The 22,049-nt window shown below is 37.5% G+C and overlaps 1 protein-coding gene across 18 annotated transcripts in view; it reads right to left on the bottom strand.

Moving 5' to 3' along the window:
- Nucleotides 1–5,261: 5,261 nt before the first annotated feature.
- The window catches only part of TBCK (TBC1 domain containing kinase), a 107,785-nt gene continuing 90,997 nt past the window's right edge, over nt 5,262–22,049 (bottom strand). For 14 of the 18 annotated variants that reach the window (XM_040557110.1, XM_040557115.1, XM_040557111.1 and 11 more), the window contains 2 exons: nt 18,839–18,998; nt 5,262–6,144 (listed from right to left, as the gene is read on the bottom strand). In XM_040557110.1, the coding sequence (XP_040413044.1) occupies nt 6,034–6,144; nt 18,839–18,998 (271 nt within the window). In that variant the 3' untranslated portion in view covers nt 5,262–6,033. Of the gene's footprint in view, nt 6,145–12,939; nt 13,019–18,838; nt 18,999–22,049 lie in introns of those variants that run through there. The other 4 variants (XM_040557128.1, XM_040557127.1, XM_040557126.1 and 1 more) reach the window with 3 other exon arrangements.

The following is a 22,049-nucleotide window of genomic DNA, read 5'->3' as shown; positions in this document are numbered from 1 at the left end:
GAATTAGGTCCAACATGATTATAGTACTATGAGATAAATTTGTCAACCTACATTAACAGAATACAGACTGTTCTCATAGAATGCAGACTGCTGTCCAACAGGTATTTTAGTGGTAAGGCTTAAAAAGCACCACCATCAGCAAACTTTAAACCTCATGGTTACTTCAATAGCAAATGGAACACTGCTTCCAAAACAGAACACGCTTTCTAGCATCATCTCTCAACTGAGGCTGGAAATTTAAAAGAATGCTTTAATACGATACTGGCTTTACAGCTTGGGATTCAAAGAAAAAGGAAAATCTGCAGTTTATCTAGTCAAGTATACAAATCTAGTCTTTGCTCAGTCAGCACTGATCAAGTTTCACTACTTGTCCTGGAAAGAAACACTCTTTTGGGAGGAATAAAAATTCTTTCAGTCAATCTTTGCAAGTTGGACCAGGACAAGGAATCAAAAATAGCAAGATAAGACTGATGACAGTAATTAAGCTTCCAACATAACAGTGAGAGAGGTCAGTCTGACTCATGAGCAGAGAAAAGATAACTGAAAATGGGAGACTAAAAGGCCACACTTATTCCCACACAATTCCCAGACCAAAATAGAAAATATTAACACTGTGAGAGCTAAAGAATGAAATAGACAGTTTTTATCTTCACCAAAGAAGCCTAATTCACTACCCAAACTGAAAACGTAAATTAAATCTCCAGAACGGATATTGTGGACGACACTCATGCCCTGCAAATAGGAACAGCGAGTATGTCTCAGGCCACAAAACTAACAGATTCTCTCACAGTATCTCTCTGAATAACCTTATCCTTTGAGCTGTGTGCAATGCAGCTCTGAAGTCCAGCTAAGATTGAATCCGATAACCATCCTCCTTAGCTCACTAAAGCAGCATGGGAAGTCTTGCTAACTGACTGTAATGTACAACTATCTTTTACATACCTGACCACGGGCACTCTTAGAGCAGGTTCTTCTCAGGATGACAGTGAAGGTGTGAGAAGTTGAGTCCTCCTCATATGAGAGGTAATACTCATAAAAAAGGGATGGCAGATCTAATAACTCGATAAATACTTAATGACATCCAGAAGGTCATTGAAAAAACATTGCATCATCTTATTACGCCTGCACAAATTCTGTCTACACAAAGACACAAAGGGATCAGTTAGCCTAATGATAGATTAAAGCCTGGAAAAAGACACAAGGAAAGGATGTTGTTTAAATTTAACCCCTTGCCCATTCCAACAAATCAGTTAGCTCTTCATACTTCTACAGATTATTTAGGAGATCAGAAAAAGAAATCACTTAAGTAAAAGAAGACATACCTTTCTCCGCCTAGCTGCTGTGGTTACTGTTTCTACGTCAGAAATATTAGAAAGGCTGTCTACCAAATACCCTATATTGACAGAGGGGAGACCATGAATCTAAATGGAAAAGATACATTGTAAAAATAACAAATATCTACTTTAAAATTCTCAGAACACTATGTCTGGTCTAAAGAAAGACATTCTATTTTAACAGCAATTATTTGATAGCCTGCAATGATCAAAGATGGAAGACTAAGAGGGTTTATCTCCTTTGCTTGCTTCTCCCTGGGTGTCCACCTGGGTACTATATGGGGAACCTGGCTGTCCTAGCAGGAAGCTATAGGCACACGTAGTTGGGGCAAATTCAGTATGTTTTTAAACCTGTAGGAAAAAATCTGACTGGGAAAGGCAATGTTTTCCAGACTAAACAGTGGGAAATATTTAGTTGGAATGTTTTTATTCTAGCAGTAGAAAACATCAGCTCTGAAGGACAGTAATTGGTTTTCTCCTAGTAGATCTTCATGATATCCAGTTGCAGTCTAAAACAGAGAATGACTCTGGCACTGCTGGATAAATGACAGAAATATATATGCCAAAAAACCCTTGCCTCCAAAAATCTCTCAAGAACTCTATGAAATCTGACAACTGCTTGCTCCACCAGAGCACTGCCAAACTTGGCAGAACAACAAAGCAAATACGTTTTGTTACTCATTTCTTAAACTGGGCAACCACTACAAAAATGAGATAAATTCTCTAATGAAAAATTACCACAAAATGCAAGATTTTCCCTAGCATAGGGAAGAGGAGATCAAGAGCTAATTTTGTGACAGAGCACTTGTCCCACATGCTTGAATCTAGACAGAGTATGCCAATTTATAGGCACAGTTTCAAAAATGTTGACTGAAGTAGTAAGTACAGGTATACAAGTGACTTGCAGTCATATCCAGCTGTTAGCTACACAACTTTCCATGTAGTTCTATGTAAATGGGAAAAAATCAGAGTTGTTTAGCAATTCTTGACATTTCCTGCTTTTACACACATCCTCTCCCATGACTTCTCATGGAAAACACATATAAACATCTCTTTACCATGTAAACTCTTACTTAATGGCAGCTTTTAAGTTTGCTGTAAGAATATATCCATACACAAATACATATGACTTTTTAAATTCAAAGGTAAGACTGAACTGCATTATAGCTGAAATCTACAGATGTGCAATATGTAAATACTAAAAACGGCTATATTATTCAAAAAGGAAGTGTTGAACCTGTTAAGGTTAGGTATTTTTAATTTGAAAGATGACCTGGCTTCTCATTCTAAATATTAGCTGCAGCAGATACTGAACACTTCCTACCTTTCCTACCAGAGGAACGAGGAGCAAGGGACACATTAAATCTTATTTTCTTACAGGCATTCTATTCTTTGGGCTTACAGTCCTTTTCTGAGTACCTGCATAAAGGAGAAGGAACCATTAAGCTGGGATTAAATACATAACATCACCTAAACTGCTGTACTGGGTATGGCCCAATATCCACTAATGAAAGACAGATGCTTGAAAAAGGATTACACCATATTTCCTGTGCTCCATCTCTGGTGTATTCTCTCAGCCTCTCTTAATCAATACATTAGGAATTCCATGCGTTCAATACTGTTGATCATACATTGTGGTAATAGTCAGAAACTCAACTCTTCTACAAAGCTTCCATAAAGAAGGATTAGACAAATCCTTCTTTATGAGCATTTTTACACTTCTGGCCTCTTCTGGCAACAAATTCCACAATTTAAGGATGCACTTTTGGGAAAATAGGGTATGTTCTGTTTTGGTTGTCTCTTTTTCTATGCCGAAGATCTTCAGTCAACACAACATCTTATTCTGTTTTGTATTCTGTGCATCTTTTTTGGTACTATAAAGCACCTGTACTGTATTCAAAATGTATCATACAGGTTATTTCTGTGATGGTAGAACTTCCTTTGTTCATTTCCTCCCTTACAATCACCAACACTCTGTGGGGCTTATCTGGCTGCTCTTAATTTTTGGAACGATGTCTTGTCAGTCAATGAATTCACCACTGAATATGGTTAAAACTGGTTCTCCAGGGTCCCATATGCACCCTTCCATAGTGAATTTCTCTGTCTTTGAGTATCGCAAGGTCTTTCTCTTCAGCCAAGCAGACAAGCAAAAGGTGGATCACAGTGGGTGATTTTGTATTATCAGCATGCTGGTGTTTGCTCACCACTCCTCTCTGTTTCTGCACCACTTTTGAAGTCACCTGAGCATCATAGGCCGTGCCAGACATTTACGTAGAAATCCTCTGCTAGCAGAGAGACCTGTTTTTCTTTCTGATCCTTTTACCCAATCACCCTATCAAACTTCTTAGATTTTTAGTGTCAAAAACTTCTTGAAAACTTCAGTACAGTATGCTGGCATTAGATGTAAGAAAGCCCACATATACCAGTAAATTGTAATTCCATCTTTTTGCTTTTTTTTTTTTTTTTAAAGACAAATCACAACTAAGATAAAGGGAGTTGAATGGTGGTGCCTTTCCTTCCACATGTTCTTTTCACTCATCATACTTTCCCATTAATGTTCTCAAAATAACAGTTGTGGTAAGGTAAGACTAAAACTTGCTGGAGATAACATCAGCTCCAGAGAGGCTAGCTTCTGAAAATTCAGAATGAAATATTCTGGCCATCACACAGATGAAAACAAAGACTTCTTCTATCAACACCTTCCACAAGGTCTCATCTTCCGCAGTATCAGTTCAAAAAAAGAACAAACAACAAACCAATAACAGATAAAAAAAACAAACAAGAAATCATTTTGCCTGTGATCTACAGAGAATATTCATGACCTGGGTTCACAGCCTTCCTAGAGACCTCTTCTCTCCTCTCACAACTGCCTCAGCTTTGGAAATCTCTTGTGACAAAGAAAAACAAAATGAAGTTAGTTGCTGCAATGATCTTATTTGCCAAACTATAAACTGTTCATGATAGAAAATCCTACAGTAAGGCATATGATAATTGTATCTCCCAGAGCAGATCCTTGTTACCCTAACAGTGAGGTCGTATTGTGTAAACCACTGTGTCAGGCTATGCTCTAACAAAGAGCAAAAATAGTGTCAAATTTACAATAAAAACTAATGTGTGACTGTAACCAGGTGAGCAGGTCTTTGTCATTGTTTGTTTTACAAAATATATTTTATACCCTAAGTGTCACAACATTTTCTAAACTTGAAAAATGTAGAAACAGAAATGTAAAAGCTGCTGCTTCTCTTCTGTCTAAAGTAAATCCTTCCAACTTCCCATTTAATTGTCAGAGCCATCCTGTCAGCCTTAAATTATAAGAACTGCTTTTCCTGGATTAAAGATACTATTTTCAAATAGCGTTCTTGAACTAGTTTATTTTTTCCTAGAATCCCTCCGCACCTCCCCCATATTATTTTTGGAGTAACAGAGCTGACATGCTAGGAAAGTTTATCTGGGATTTTGAGGGGGAGAAATACAGTGGTGTTTTTTTGTTTGTTTTAAAACATCTCCTGAAAATTTGTCTGAATCACATTTATTCTTAGCTTACTGGCAACAGAGATGTTAATTCCTGTCCCTACTGGTGCTTTCAATACTTTTAGCTTCTTATTGCAAAGTAATTTCCACATCCTCTAGTGGACTGTTGCCTTATGCCCTTTGCAGAACCCTGCTTTCACTCATCTACAGCACTTGGATCCATTTTACTTTGGAAACAGGATTGCTGTCTTCATCTGTCCGTTTTAAAATTACAGGCCTCCAAAAAGTCTGCACCACTAGCTGAAAGAATTGCAAATAAACCAAACAGAACTTCACACCTCCAATTAGAGAATGCATTCATAAAACAGTAATTTCTCTAGACTACTTTTATATGAAATTTACAACTACATTGTTTCTTTTTAAGGCATGAGCTAATAACATGGACAAACACCAGCATTTGTGGAATAAAGGATCTATTGTCATAAGATAGCATTGTAAAAAAAATGTTTGGGGTACACATAATTTTTTCAGAAACAGTTGCATTTGCCATGTTTCAGGAAATTGGATGTTAAATTCTCCACATAGGAGTATGCCTTCTCCACTTCTGCAGCATATGATACACTTTGGACTGACTTAGCAGCAGCTCTTACAGTGATCTCCAATCTAGGACATACCTTTATTTCCAATCCAGATGAAAAATGCTTTCTCAAAACAACAACAACAAAAAAGTAGGTCACAAGATACAGCAATTATTCTTCAAAATAAAAGAGAACACATTTTTTCCTTCTTTGATACACAGGACACAACTTCAGCTCATTATTTTCAATATTCACAGTAAAATACTTTTGAAAAATAATCTATTTAAGTGCAGCTTCAAGCCATCACTTGCGAGCTTACTTCATTCTGCAGAAAAATTTCTAAGAAACCAAATGCCAGCTGAGTTTCTCTTTCTGTGTGCAGATGAGCTCAGCCAGTTGCGTAATACATCATTGCTGAAAGAAGTTTTGTAGAAAACCTTAAGATTCACATTTTCCATCTGTGCCAGCCGAAGCTCTTTATCAAAGAATAAGTGTAAAACACCTCTGCTCTTGATCTGCAGGCTAAGACAACTGATCATCCAGAGAGGTTGTATAGTGAAAATAACATAATGCCCTTTGAGTTCAGGATATGCATGCTGAACTGTAAGACTTGCCTATTCAGACAGATCGTCCCAAACATTTACAGTCACTTATATTTGTGGAGAAGGAACAGTGAGGAGACCAGTTGGCTTGATCTTGTTGATTCCTCCATCTAGAATGCAGACTCGTGGGTATTTATTCTTCACTAGATGAGCTGCAAACTGAAGCAGATATATCATTAACATGCTGTGTATCATAGACCGTAAGCCAAAATGAAATGCTTTATGTTACAAAAACCGAGTTAAACAAAAGAAAGCTTATAAGATTCTAGAGGTTCTTTTTTGCACCAACCAGTCCCAAATAGGAATCCAGGCCTGTCTGTTGCAACAGCTGGAAATAATTTGGTGGTTGTGAAAATGTCATACCTGAACCTTACTCATTTTTGCTCAGGCAGGATTTTACTTCATTGTTACAGAATTGTTTAATCTTGGAATAACCTCTGGCACGCCTCTCAAAGTGTGAAATATCAGGTGAAATATCCTCTGGGACAATCTAACTCCTGGATATTCCCAAATGTACAAGCACCACCGTTTGATGGTATAGTCATTTGTTTACCTGTCAAAGTTGTCCAGCATGACTTGATTTCACAGATGTCAGACACTGACGCTCTTTCCCTAGAGAAGTTACATGGGGTGAGCAATCCCCCACCTTCCGCAGTCCTTGAAACCCTCTCCCCAGTTAATTCATTCTATAAACCGAACACGGCAGTTGTCAGTTTCCATGTAGCATCTTGATGAAAAATTGCTACACCGCTGAAAGAACATTATTTCATTCATCACATGTCAAACTTGCCTTCTAAATACTGATTGCAGTACATTAAAAAGCAAGTCACTAAGAATGGATTAATTGGAGAGAATCCACAGCAATTTTGCCTTATTTCCAATAGCTGCGAGAAAGACTGGCCTGCCATTCCAGTCTTGCAAATTGTTGCTTTATACCAGGTTGACAAATTAGTACCACTTGTAAAAACAGTAAGTGCTTCTAAATGGGCCATGTAAAACAGTCATACTTCCCTTTTTGACTCTTTAAAATGATTCATGATACTATTGCAGAACCCAGTGCAAGCATGATGTTCAAATAACTACCTCTCCAGAAACAACATTACCAACTAAAGAACAGCAGTAGGCACCCTGTCCAAACTTGGTACAAGGGATTTCCTCTTACATTCACTCTAATTAGCTGTGATAGCGTAACAGATACTAAGGCAGAACAAGATGTACTACGTGACTACCTGATTGACTACAACAACTGAAATAATCTCGTTAAAAGGTAAGAGTTCACAGTAGCAAAGTTTTAACCTCCTTCCATAGCCAGAAATTTTGCTTCACATTGAAGGTATTTAATATAGAGAATTAATTTCTGTACATCTACATGTCAAAACAGCTACAAGATTCCTTTCTTTATGTTTCAGGACAGATTTAACCAGGCAGTGAGCAACCTGTATATGATCTGTGACCACTGAGGGCTCATTGTGGCAGAGTAAGAGCTCAAGGCAGAATAAGAGGCTGAAGTGGATCAGTCAGGACATTTTGGCTGTCATGTCTGTTTAAAGTACTTGCCTAAGGAAGACCAAAAGTAGGTTTCACCATCTCTTCCCTTACTAGTTTGGGTCAGTCAACTCAGGATTCAAAGGATCAAATTGGGGGGAAAAAAAACACAACACAAAATCCCCACCACATCATCAAACAATCAAAACAGCTAACATTAAAGTTAATCCATATACAGATGCAATTTTGCATGAGAAAAGTAAATGCCATGCTTTCACAGAGGCTCTCTGATGCAGAAGCAGTATAATTTGCACAGACATTGCACTAGGAAAGTCCAATTACCTCTCACTATAATCACAGTCCATAAATGTGGTGTACAGTAAAAGAGGCAAATATATTTCCCGTTGTCAAGAACAGTGCTCAGCTGTGCATGCCATGAGCTCCAAAAATAGTATATACAGTGAAATACTCCTACTGCACATCTCTGCTTCATACATTCGTATCTGTCACTTCGCAGTGCTCTCCACCTGTGACTAATGGATAATGCTCTGCCTTGGACTCCATCCAGTGCTGCTCACAATTGGCAGAAATGAAAAATGACAACAAGCGTTCAGACTGACAGAAAGCAGTATGTTATTGGCAGAGTACAACGTCCCTTGTGTCAGTAGAGAGATTCCATTTCTGAAAATAAACTGTAAACTTTCCTCCAAATTGTTCCAGGCTCTAGCCATGTTATAATTACCATTCCATGTAATCTGAAAATATGCAAATAATTATTTTATATTTAGGGTTTAAGGCCTAAAGACACACTAAGGCCTGCGTCCCACCATATTTTAGAACTGCTTTAGTAACCAAGATATGGCTAGAAATAACTTCTGTTTACTGCACATGACGAGATTTCTTTACAATCTTATGGTGAAGAGTCTGTCACTTTCTCAAACAGGCTCCACGAAGCAAGCACTGCAGAATCTGTGGCTGTTAGCAAATGGCATGTAGAAAGCACAAGAGACATGATAAGAGGATACACCACAAGATGAACTGGCTTTTTTTTTTCCCCTTAAGTTGTCACAGAACTGTCTGCAGTTGTCCACACAGTTTCTGTGAGAAATACAGCAAATACAGCTCAAAATATTGTATCTGAACATCCAGAAGGGGAAAATTCAACGAGCAGGAAATGTATTAGTATTACAGTACTGTTGGTACCTCACTACTGTGAGAATTAGCTGCAAGTCAGAGGCGCAGTGGCTTATAAATTGCTATAAGCTGAGAGCTGCCATCAAACTCCAAATATCAGCCTCCATGAACTCTGCAAATACATCTGCCTCTGAAAACGCACTGTGGCTCCGCAATGCAAAGAAGAGAAGAGTCAAGATTTAACTCACAGGTTAATAGGATTTGATCCAATTAAAGATATTCACACTTTAACTTCCATGTTCCTATACTGTGTTACACAAAATAGAAATAACTTTTGGTAAAGAGTAGATTTAGAAGAAGCAATCTAACTAGTGTAATAGCCTTCCTCCCTAATTAAAGCTTTGACTTTTTATAGTTCTGTTCTAGTATATGTTTGTGCCTTCTTCTCCCAGAGGGAGGAGTCCGTCTGTCGCAGACAAGAAGAGGAGCTTGTTCACCATGTTTCCGAAATGTTCCAGTACCACCTGCTATCTTTCCCTGCCAAAATATCCTGTTGAATTCTGAAAATACTGTAGCTAGTATTTTCAGAACCGAAGCCAGTATTTTCAGGACACACGAAAGTGTTATGTCTGGCACGTGCACTGATGTAGAGGTATGAGAGGAAGGACTATCTGAAATAGCTACACAGACTTCCTCCCTTCATGTTCTTCATTTATGCTGAAATATCAGTAACCTACATCCAAGAAATTAAGAGAGAGAGAAAGAAAAAAAATGGTATTTCCCCAAAGAGTTGAAAGAATCAAGAAAGCAAGCCCAAGGTGCTCTTCTGAATTTATACCACAGACTATTTCTGAAGCAGAAACTGTCACCTTGGACTTAACGCCTGGGCTCTATTTCCTTTAGGAGTGCTATCTTAAAGCATCAAACCAGAAACTAAAGAACGGGCACCTGAATATACAGTTTTATTCCACTAACTAACTTGATTTACAGAGGTGCTATTACAACAGAAGATAACATGAGGAGATGAGGAAGTGAGTTACATCAACTTTAGCAACCTGTAAACCACCTACATTTTAAAGAGAGATTTATTGAAATACATAAATGTAGTTCACAGCTAGATTTCTATTATACAGGCTGATTTTAAAAAGAAACGAACCTCAGACACTTAGAAGGTCATTATGCTTTCTCAGCTGTACAAAGTGCTTACACTGACATCACTTCTGAGATCTGTTTCCCTATACCACCAATGGATCACAGTCCTCTGTAGCGCTTCTGTTTCCATTTAGACAACAACACTACGAAGTACTGGACCCTTTTCTTGGGGAAACGGATTAGAAAGATGCCAGAAGACTTTAAGCTTTTTCCTTTCTGTCCTGGGTGGCCTTTCCTCAAAACGCAGTTTCCAAGAAAGTTAGGTTACTGTGTTTTTACTGGCTGCATCTAGAATTTAAATTGAACTTCCTTTTGCTGTTTTCACAGAAAATATTATATATGGAAGGATGAATATGTAAGCGATGTGTTTAACAACTCCTATGCCACGGCTTTGGTGAAGATTTTGGAAACACCATTCCCCTATTCCATAATACATCAATCACCTCCACATAAAACATCCTGGTGAGTACAACTGAGACAGAAAATTACAATTTACATATGAAAGCAGTAAGCTAAGACTTTTTCACTCACAAAGTCAGGCTTTCAAAAACACAGGCAAGACAAAGCAAATTTGTATCAAAACCTGGGTAAATATTAAACATTTTACCCTGTATGGGTGTTGCTCTTGATACAAACAGCATGACAGGACTGCTCTGTTAAGTACCATTAAATATCAAGAACCTTAATAATCTGCACGGTTTAAAATGGAAAACTGATATTCACCAAAGGAGCATTTATCAAAATGTTTCTACTACTCTGTTCCAAGCAGTAAAATCACAGCTTTCAAGTGTGCTGGGCGTATTACACTAGGCACATCACACTTTCAGACTGTCTGCAGCAAAGAGCCTTAATAACACCACACAGCTTGAGCAGCATTGTTCCCAGCTCCCTTCAGGCTAGCCACAGGGGTTGTTACGTACACATTATTCACTTTCACAGACATTCCTGTGACAGGTAGTAATTAAAGGGCAAGCTGGGAGGGAAGGAGGAGTAACTTACTGTACCAGGCTATCATAAAGGACTGCTGTGACCAATGTTATCGGGGTATAAATGTAACATCGTACACCAAAGGAGTCAGAAGAAAGGGAGGTACATGAGAAGCTGGAAGAGACATTAACCAAATTCTGTAGTATTGCCATCCGCTATCATAAGATTGTTTTTTTTTTTCATTTGTAATCACATATTGGACAAACCCGTCAGCGAGTGCAGTCTGCTTTGCTGTATGATTTCAGTAAAGAGTTAGCCAATCTGAAAGCACATCATGGTCATCAGAGCTTTTTATAATTATTATTTATTTAAACCAACCCTTTCCACGTGTCAGAAAGCAGACCCAGCACAAGATTAATTTTAGTCAGGTTCTTCTTCTATTAAAAGGTTTCAAATAAGTGAAAAGGCACTTTAACACCAAGGTGAGAGAGAGTCACCTGAAGATTCCCAAACCAACAAAACAGTGCCTGGCTAACAGTTATGGTATGAAGTACAAAACACAAGGAGCACAACTTTACGCAGACACATACTATGATTAAAAAAAAAAATGAAAAAAAGAAAAAAGAGAACTTACTCTAACAAGATCAAGAAAAAAATCTTCCCACAGAGACCTGGCCAAAAAGGAACACTTTCCGTTCCATCAGTACAAAAATACAGCAGAAACTTAAAGCACTTACACGCAAAGATTTGAAAATAAGCCTAGACAAACAGATATTTAATAGCTGGTTTTGGGATAAATTTTACTGAGAAAGTAACAGCAAAGACTCACATTTCTCCAAGTAGAAACTTTTTAACACCTGCATTTTTAATCTTCCATTTAGAAATGTAATATTACACACAAACACACAAAAAAGCTGAAAGTGAGAACCTGAAAATAAAAACTCATCTGTAGAGTTTTAGCTGCTGTTAACAGCTTATACTGACCAAAATATAAACAATGCACCCAATACAGCTGAATAGACAGTAGAATTAAACTGCAAAAAGCATACTTATCCTATTTTTTGAGCAGACAATAGAAAAGCTGTTAGTGAAGAGACGCATAACACGTGGCCTGAACATAAAAAAGAGAGCATGAGTCTATCTCTTTCCCCCTTATATGTCCAAAGAAATTCTGTTCACTTCAATTTATTCTTCACTTTATTTTTAGGATGGCTTTTTTGTAAAATTGTCTAAAGTCTATCCTAGATGTGGAGAAACGTTCATAGAAATGCTTGGAAGTACAAAACCTTTCTTTGCACTTTGTTTAATTTTTAGTAACACTACCCGAATTGAAGTCTTGTGTTTTTTAACCAGAGAGACAGCTGATTAGGCAGCCTACAGCAAATCCATATAAAACCACCAGCTCTTAGACATTACTGATGGTATACCTACACTGCCAGTTTGGCCTGTTTCCTCTTAAACTCCAAGATGTAAGTCCTTGACCCTCCCTCCAAATGCGCATGTCCTTCCTGTAGCAGGCAGCCAGTTCTCTTCAAAAGCTGGTTCAGAAAAAGTTTAGAGAAGAACAAAACACCTGTCCCAGACAAGCAGTATAGATACTGGAAGTGCCCAATTCACCAATACAACTGTAGCTAGCAATATTCTCATTCAAGTCTCCTGGAGCTGTAACACACCCTTGGTTCATTTCCGTCTCTATTTCAGTTATCACTATTTCTGATTCTCTGAACCAAAATACCAGAAAATATAAAACAGACTACAGAACAGCTGCACAGAGTGCTTAATCTATGTTATTATGCGGTAGCCCTAAATACTACAGATATGACCTAATTCACACAAGCTCACGCAAGGACTAGGGTGCTCTTTCAGAGGCGCAACCCACAAAGACAGTATGCTCACAGCCAAGACTGACATGCGTGGAAGAAACTTTGGAGCCTGGCAGCCCCACTCCAGCATTTAGGTTTACCATCTCCCACCTTTCCAATCCTTACAGAGCTTCTAAATGGTTGAGAAGAGTTGAGATCCTGCTTGCCAGCATCTCCCAGAAGTCAGACATGTTCTGATAGGAAAAGCTGATGACCCCACAACCACCCATCTCAGAACCATCCAAACCTCTGGGTAGTAAGGCAGACAGGTGAGCCGAACAACATCTACATCAACAAACCACCTAAAATTTCCCATAACTGTAACCATTGGTCTCAATACGGATTAAAGAACAGAACCTACTGGGAGTTTAGAAAGAGTCTTTCCATGGCACCTACTTCAGAACTGGGAAAGGTACATTCAAATTCTGCTCCTGAGCCTCCATCTTTCATTTTCCCCTCTTCCTCTTTCACACCTAATGAGAAAAGGGGAATATTTAGGTCATCTCTGCTGTACTTCAGGCACGCCGTGCAAACTAACCAAAGCCACTGATAGGGGCAGAATTACAACAGCATAGCACAACTGCTGGCTTGCAGCCCAAGTGCTTTTCTTGGGCTGTGTGAAGAGCAATGTTCTGGCAACAGCAGCAGGGCTAACTTTCTGCTGATTAAGAAAAAAACAAACATGTATACATGTTACAAAAACAAAACCAGACTAAACAAAATAGACTTTATGGAATAAAATAATGAAGATACCTAATGTCGTAGGTAGAGAGACAACCAGCAGGATTGCTGCTGATTAATGAAGCCTATCTCTTCTTTAAAGGTGGCAAAAAGACACCTGATGATGCCACTAGGCTCTGAATCTAAACCCAGAGTGCAGCGTGTTGCCTTAACAACTCAACCAGATGAAAGAGCCATTCTGGGAATCATAAGGAGCCCTTCCTTCTTTGCAAAGAGAAAATACCTTCAGTTTTCATCCCATTTGCTCAATTGCTTTTCTGCTAAGCAACATTTACAAGGAAATGCAGAATACATTAGATAGACAGTGAAAACATAGCAAGAATTTAATTTTTTAATTTATATTTATTTTCACTCCAAAATTTTCAGTGGGCCCTTCTAAGTAATTGTATTTGTCTTCAGAAGCATGAACGCATCTGCCCTTTAGTATTCTATGTGACATCTAGTTTTCAGACAACCCTATGAAATCTCATGGGTTTCCATTTGTTTTTTAAGACAGGTTTATAAGAAGAAACAAGCTTGAATGTGCAGGGACTTGCTTCTCTGGAAAAGCTTCTTTAAAAGGTCTTAACAAAAAAAAGAAAAACACAACAAAACAAAACACAAAAGTTAACAAAAAAAGCCAACAACAAAAAACCACAACAGCAGTAACTAGACACTTTTACCTATGCATCTCAGCCTTCATATAATAAGAAACAAGAAACACATCTCTGCAGTGTGCCGAGACAATCAGGAACAAGAACACAAACACAAGGAACTACTTTACATCAATATGGGTCCAAACATGTATTCTACTGCATTCAGCTTTTTAACATTGAAAAAAAATGTATGAGTGGATGGAGAAGACATTTTAGTTTTACATTCTCCAGACTTTTTTTTTTTAAAAAACACTTTCAGTTCATATTCACTGTTAAATTATATATGCAGAAAAAAAATTGTTTTGGTATCAGTCTCCCAAGTACCATAAAATAAATGTTTTCTATTATCTTTTTTTCTTTACCCAACATTTTTAAGCAAGAGAAAAGATTTTATGTTAATAGATCAGCATCTACATTTAGAGAAAAATGTTACTGCCACATAGAAAGAGCTGCTGTTATTTTCTTTCAGGCTAGGACTGTGTTATACAAAAAGAATCTTGAACTTGACCCTCTCCCTCTTGCCTTGAAAAAGGTCAGTAAGATCTCATGGAAATCCTGCACCACTTGCCTTTGCTTTGGAGATAGTTCATATATTTTAACTATTAGCTACTCCGTGACACAATGAGACAGACAACTTTGCTTCATTTACTTGTAGAAATTGTCTAGACAATGTATTTATAGCAACATAACTTACCCAGATTTTAAACAAAAGTAACAATCACAAGTTAAAACATTCCCATTTAGAATTTATTACCTTACTATACAGATTTCTTTAAGCTTCAGCATACTGTTTGCCTGTATTTTTTTTTTGTTGGCAAGAAATAAATGAGTTTCTAGTTTTTACACATATTAGAGTCCTATAAACTTTATTCTATTAAAGCATTTCAATTAAAAAAAAAGAACAACAAATTTATCTTAACTGTACCACACAAGAAACAACAAGTCAGGGTCAAAACTGAGCTGCTGCAGCATGACTTAATATCAGATAAGTTATTTCTCCCATCCTAGTTTCAGTTTTCATCACAATAATACAGTCTAAAAGTTGCAAATGGAAGCAGAAAATACCACCTCAACGTTGGCTAAGGAATGGGAAATGAAGAAGTAATGTCACCCTTCCCCAAAACCCAAACTAATGCCTTTCCTACATGTCTGTAACTATGATCTACCTTTTCACACACTGTATCTCAGATTTCAAAAATGACAAAAGTCGGGAGAGACAGATTAATGAGCACCAAAATGTTATTTGCTGTGCATGAAAAAAAAAAAAGTGCTCCTCTTGAGCACTTGACCATTATACTGCCAACTGTAGCGATTCTTTGTCTGGATTGGAATTTTCAAGGTACTCATATCAGTGGATGTGGGAAAGGGGAATTTAATTCACTTAAGAGATGCTGCTGCTTAATGTATTTAAGTTAACAATCAAAATAGAATCTGGCTGGTTAATTCGAGCATAACACCTTTTATATAGTCTTGAGAGACGAACAAGTTTCTGCTCTGCTAACAAGTGCCTGGAATCCCCTAGGAGAAGAAAGGCCGGCACAACGGGAGAACCAGCCTGAAGGAAGAGACGTGCTGCAGAGCAAAAACGCCAGCCAAGCACCCCTGCACGATGCCCAGTGCAAGTGCCTCTCTGCAATACCATTATGCTGCTAACGGTGCATTCATAAGGTTCTCATGCACCAGACAACCTATTCATTTAGCTTCCAAGGCAAGCAAATAAAGTTGCTTAACAAGTAGAATTACCCTGTTTTAATTCTGTCCGAAGGAAGTGTTCTGCTAAAGCCAGTCTGGGGCACTGCTGGCTTCTTTGTCTCCTTCTGGAGCAGGGCCACTGTGAAGTTTTCTCTTTTCCCCTCTTGCCTATCAAGTTCTAGACAGCTTTTTCTTCCAATTTAAAAACTTTATCATCTGGCACCAAATCAAATACACAAAACAGAAAAGAAGTGTGAAAATGGAAAAAAGGAGTTTTCTACAAGTCTGTTCAATACACTCAACATTGCCTTTTTTCTTTTATTACTTCAATGGTGCCAAGCAGGTTACCAATATGAAATGTAATTGAAAGATTCAACCTCCTAATTACAAATAGCCTTATAAATCAACAACATTTTTTGGACACTTTTGACACCCACACAGCCCTGCATAAATTTCAGTAACACATTTGGAGGAGCCAATCTCAGTATTTTTAGTAAATATTGGTCAACACTTCTGAAAAATTCTCCTTTATAGTGAAGGAAAAAATTTGTGGCTAATTCATTTTCGACTGGAAATACATAATTCTGTTCAGAAAAGATATATTTTATGCTGAACATCTTTTAGTGTTACTTTGGATAATATTGTTTTTGTTTCCACACATTCATACTATTAGATTACTTTGCAAAAATTCAAGACAACAATAGTTATTATTTTTGTCTAGTCTCAAGCTAGGTATTTTTGGATTGGTTACACTCATGAATAGCAGCAGACAGTTCCATGCAACCTGTGCAGAGTAAAACTGAAACTGGCCTAAAAAAAAAAACAAACTACAAAAGTAAGGAGCTCTAAGTTCTAGCAACACAGTTCAAATGAGGTTGTTTTATATATATATACACACACACATAACCGTAAATATATATATATATTTACAGTTGCATGCAAATGTGGTAACGATTGTCTCAGTTGTGGCAAGACTGTTTAATGATAAGGCAGATTCCTCTTACATGGCTGAAGTGCTTGGACTCACTAAGAACACAAAGTTTTGCAGAAGCGAATAGCAAAGGAAATGTTCGATTTTCCATTTAATGAAACATTTAAAAGTTGAGACAAATTCAAGATTGCATTAGAAGTGTCACTATGTTACACGAGAAAAAAATCTGCTCTTCTTAGCTACAGTGTAACCCACAACCCATACTGTTAAGCCTCTGTCCTTCCTTTCCTGCAGATACTTGTTTCGGATTGTTTCTTCATTCTGTTCTAGACATAACACTTACAGTGTTTCTCTGTTTCAGATTCAACTTTTCTGACTGGTCCTGCAAAAAAAACTCCCAGAAAATGACTTGCTAGTATGTGGGTCATCTTTCATAAAGACAGTCATTACTGAAAATGAAAGCATTTTGTTTTTTCTGTTCCCATTCCTCTGGAGGTTAGCGAACAGTAAGACTCTTAGTGAGATAAATTAGGATGTTCAGTGATTTAAAATGTAATTATTGAAAGCTGCTGCATAGCCCACCATCAAAGGTGTCAAGTGTCCATTAAATCATCTCCATTTGGCACTTAGCATTTTATGCATTTTGTATTTATTCCGCTGAGGGGCAATTTATGCATTCAGCATTTAGTGAGCCATTGTGATTATTCAAATTGATTGATTTCACGTTGAAATATTTATCATGGACTTACCCAGGTCTAATACAGAAACCTAGACACTCATGGACTGAAACTATTTGATGTGCTGTACAGTCTGTTTTATACCACCTCTGCTACTGTTTAAAAAATATGATACATATTGACTTGCAGAAAACCGACTCCACAATCAGTAAGATTGTAAAGTAGGTATGTTTATTCAGCGCTGGGCAGCACTGGGGGTAGTCCCGCGTGCCTGACGTGGCAACTTGCCTTGGTTATATGCAGTAAAGAGTTACATATGCATGAAGTTTCAAAATACGCCTATACATATTCATAACTTGTCCCTGCTTCGTATTAAAATTAGTTCCAAGGAGTCATTTCCATAAACTCCTCCCATCCGCGCTTGCGCAGTGTATTCTGGTGGTGGTCACTGGGGTCGTGGGGATGAAGATTGATGACTCTTCCTCGTCACCGCTAGTTGACCTCTTGTCTTTGCACAGACTCAATTGCTCCTTGGCTCTTGTCCATCCGCAGGACCAGTTTCTACCAGTCTCTTAAGACAGGCTCACTCTCTTATTAGGAGACTGACCTTGGTAAGGGGCCCAAGGCTTCTTGCTTTAGTTAATTTGCACAATGCACCATAGTTAGCAAAGACACTAAGTAGCATCCTACTTCAATGCCGTCAGTGCTCCATCTCTACTTGATAAGATTCTCCTAACTCCCTCTCTCAATATCACTAGTTCATTTTCTAAATGATGAAACATAGGTTAATGAAAGAAATTTCTCATGCTACTTACAACTCCCTATATGCATAAAAAACACAACAAAACTTTTGTTATGCAGATGAGTTCTTGCCTTCTGAGTAAATAAGCTTAAGAGACTGTGGTGGGCTAAAGGTATACTGAACCTAAAAGCACGCCTTTGCAGAAAAATATGTTCACTTCACCAGAGACAAAGAATAGCAACAGAAATAATTCTATTTATTATTCTGCTGGTTCACAACACCATTAAAAATGTATAGAAATGAGCAGGCAAATCCCAATATCCTCCACCATCTAGTCAAAGTATCGTATGGAAGATAGCTGTATGAACCATTCCCCTCTTAATTGAGCAGAATTACCTAAGCTAAATGATTCTATAAAATTAATCAATATGCTATTTCTTACTTGGAGAATATGAACTGTATCTTATTTCCTTTGGAGTTCACATGCAACATGCATGTTGCTCCCTACTTACCTTGTATATGCTTAATAACACTGCAAAAAGTAAATGTTAAACCCAAGTCACTTTTGAAAAACAGATCTTACTGATGCACGTTAGAAGTGATGTCACTTTCATAACATCCCAACATAAAGATTTTAAACGTGAAAAAATGCTAAATAATTCACTTCAAAATGTTAACTTTCTCAGATGTTGACCACTGTAAATATTTCTGTCTAGAAGCAGAATCTATCACACCCCCCCCGCCCCAAATCCTGTGGTGATATCCAGTTACTAACGCCTAAATTATCCAGACTATAGTATTTATGATTACTGTACGCATTAATTCCTGTGATGTATTTCTAAATATAAACATATATATTATAGCAACAGACTTACAGCAGCTGTGTTCTTCACTGCATTTCCTACGATCACCACAACTCTTCCTTTAAAGCTCTGGAGTGTGGCAGTTGCTGGGCACTGGATGAGATCTCCTTCCGCAGTAAATGCTGATGCAAATGGGACATTGATGCTGCCAGAAATGTGGCCACGGTTAAAGCTTAGGAAGAACAGTTAAGGACATCTGAGAGGCAGAGAAATGTGTGGCACGCGCACAGCTGTAGGATGAACCTGCTCTTCATCCTGGCTGATGTGATACAACAATGCTGATCTTTTGTCTTGGTATATTTTGAAAAACCTCTGTTACTATTTACACAGAGACAAAACAATTTCTGACACTACATAGAAAAATGGAGAGAATCAAGAGTTTGTTTCATAAAAGACACAGCATGGCACTACAGGAACTGATCTGTTAAATGCAACGGTACTAAGGACCCAGTATTTACAGTATGCACATTTCTGGGGGTTTTACTTCAAACCAGCTGCTCTAGTCCTATCACAGGAACCAAATATCAGTGAGCAGCTGGAGCATCCTTTCCAAAGGAGTTTTATGCAAATTTACTTAAAATGAGAACCATTACTAAATGGGGATTATTGGGAAATTTCCTTAAACTTCCTGCCAACTCCTCACAAGCCCCCTATGATTCTGATCCAAAGAGAATCATTTATATTTACCTGCAATCCCAATACCAGTGAGTATGTACTGGGTCTTACACAGAAAACAGTTAATACGTGAATGTCAGCAATGCTGAGATGTAGTTAAATTGTGCTTTATTCTCAGAGGGTGCTGAACAAGTAATGAATGTGAAAGTCTCCTCAATAAAAATTCAGCTGGATCGCTACTACTTAGCTTTTACTGAATTTCCAAAGTGTCAAGACCTTAACAAACCTCTGAATTACTTTTATAGACTGTATGCACATTCATGGAATACTTCCTACCCCAACAGTAAATAAGAAAAGCTTTGAAGAGCTGGGAAACTGCAAGCTTCTGTGAAAATATACACAATGTCAAATATCCAGATTAGTCACCCTTTATTACCATACTTGCAGAAAGCTACTAGATTTGATTATAAATCCTAGAATTCCTGTTTTTAAAGGAGCAGCCTTAAATGGAGGTAAGATTTAGCTGACTTAGCTTAATACTAATATTCATTTCTTGTGATTTCTGTAAGTCTCAGCTTTATGTTCATCATTACTATCATGTGGGAAAAAACACGGCTCCGTTAAAACATCTGAAACAACAAAGACGATCACATACCATCCATTAATATTATCAGTTTATTACTGTTTGGTAAGGGAAAATTATGACATCCCTTCCTTCACCATTTCGGGGGTGCAGATGTACATCCCTCCCCACCCTTAATCTATAACTGCATCATTCTGATAGCTACTAACCAGGGTAAAAGGTCTGAAATGACATTTATTTACACAGAATGTGACTGTGGATATACTTAGCAGCTTATGCTCATGCCACTGAGTGTGCCTAAATGCTCAGAGAAACTTAACTTCTTTTTTTGAAAAAAAAAGAAAAGAAATACATTTGCCAACATTATCACCTAACTTGGTAGGTCCAAACTGTAGTTGTCATTCATGTTCTCCTTAATCTTAAGTGACCATCTTAAACATTCTGCTACTAACTAACAAAAAGACCGAGATTTTGTGTTACAGACTTAGAGACCATAAAGTATGTCACTATAACTTTCATAGCAGGAACGAAAAGCTGACAGTATTTCTGTTAACATACTTAATAAAATGAGGCTTACACAGAACTGCTGGCCAGAAACACTGCTTTGAGCATATTACCTTTTCATTAGAAAGTCTTCTGTTACAAAGCTGTCCACGGGGAAAAAGGGTCACTAGCTGTTGGTCTTGTAATATGAGCTTCATTATAAAACAATGCCGTAGCTTTCAAGTTCATCCTAATACAAAATATGAATCACGTTTGATACTTATTGAAAGTTCTCTCGTGCTTTTTTCAAATCCCACTGAAACCGAAGTGGAAGAGGGAAGTTTAGCATGACAGGCATAGATATTGAAAAAGATAAACAGCAAAACATAAGAAGTGATCATATTTTTGAAATGGCTCAAAGTGGTCTGTCATGTTTGAAAACAACTACCACAGCAAAATACACTGTCTGATCCTGTTGCACAGTTTGTTGATAGTTTCTGAAGACAAAAGACTGTTTCTGTACTGCAAGAATAAGACAGTGAACACGTTATTCCTATGGTTTCCTATGTATATTCAGAATTGATGCCAGTTTAATAGTATTCTATACACCGTAAGTTTCTTCTACAACTGACATAAAAAATAAATCATTTGCGGGGTAATTTTATTACCGACCAGGCTGATGTTTCTAAAATGACATTCCCTACCTCCTAACACCTGGAAGATTCAAGTCCACCCAATACTTAAAAGGCAGGTTACAAGCAGAAGGAAGTAGGTCTTTCTGCACTGAATCACACCTTACTCTACCACCACAGACTCCAACCATGCTGAAACAACAGTGGCAGTGATTAAAATGTGCTGTTTGAACTACAGAGATTTTCTCTCTCCAGCATGCCTCCTCATTCACAAAATATAAAGTGAAAGACTGATTAAAGTTTTGTAATACGAAAAATTACCTCACAAAACCACTTCACAGCAGTCAAATGATTTTCAAATAATTTAAATTTTGAATCTACTACACATGAATAGAATAGGATTAGTAGAGTAAAACCTATTATCAAGCTATTAGGAAGGCTACAGAAACACTTAAACAAGCACCTTGTCTTTGATCTTGATTGTAATACAAATAAATCCATTACTGTACACAGATAATAGTCTTTCAGTACAATGATTATAGTCTAGGCATTTTATATTACTTGCTTTCCACCTGCTTTCTCCTCGATGATTTCTAGTAAGCAGCTTAAATAATTAACACCACAATGATGCATGTTGTAATAAAAACATTATTTAACTCAGTAGTATCAAAGCTTTTTATACAGTAGCAATAACCTTTTAGAGCTTTTAATTCCAGGGCTTTCTCTTTTAAACTTGTTTTGTCTTGATAGAGAAATGATCTCTTGGAACACAGCCTCAAAAAGAACAAAAAAACAGGAGAACCACATTTTCAACAGGCTAATTCCGGAAGAAAAATAGGCCACAGAAGTCTAGAAAATAGAGTCAGATTAATGACATTCTACTTAATTAGAAACCTTAACTAACGAATGA

The sequence above is a fragment of the Cygnus olor genome, chromosome 4 (genome assembly GCF_009769625.2).
Source record: "Cygnus olor isolate bCygOlo1 chromosome 4, bCygOlo1.pri.v2, whole genome shotgun sequence".
In the NCBI taxonomy this organism is placed as follows: Eukaryota; Metazoa; Chordata; class Aves; order Anseriformes; family Anatidae; genus Cygnus; species Cygnus olor.
Note: the sequence above shows the minus strand (reverse complement) of the source record. Positions and strands in the feature narration are given on the sequence as shown.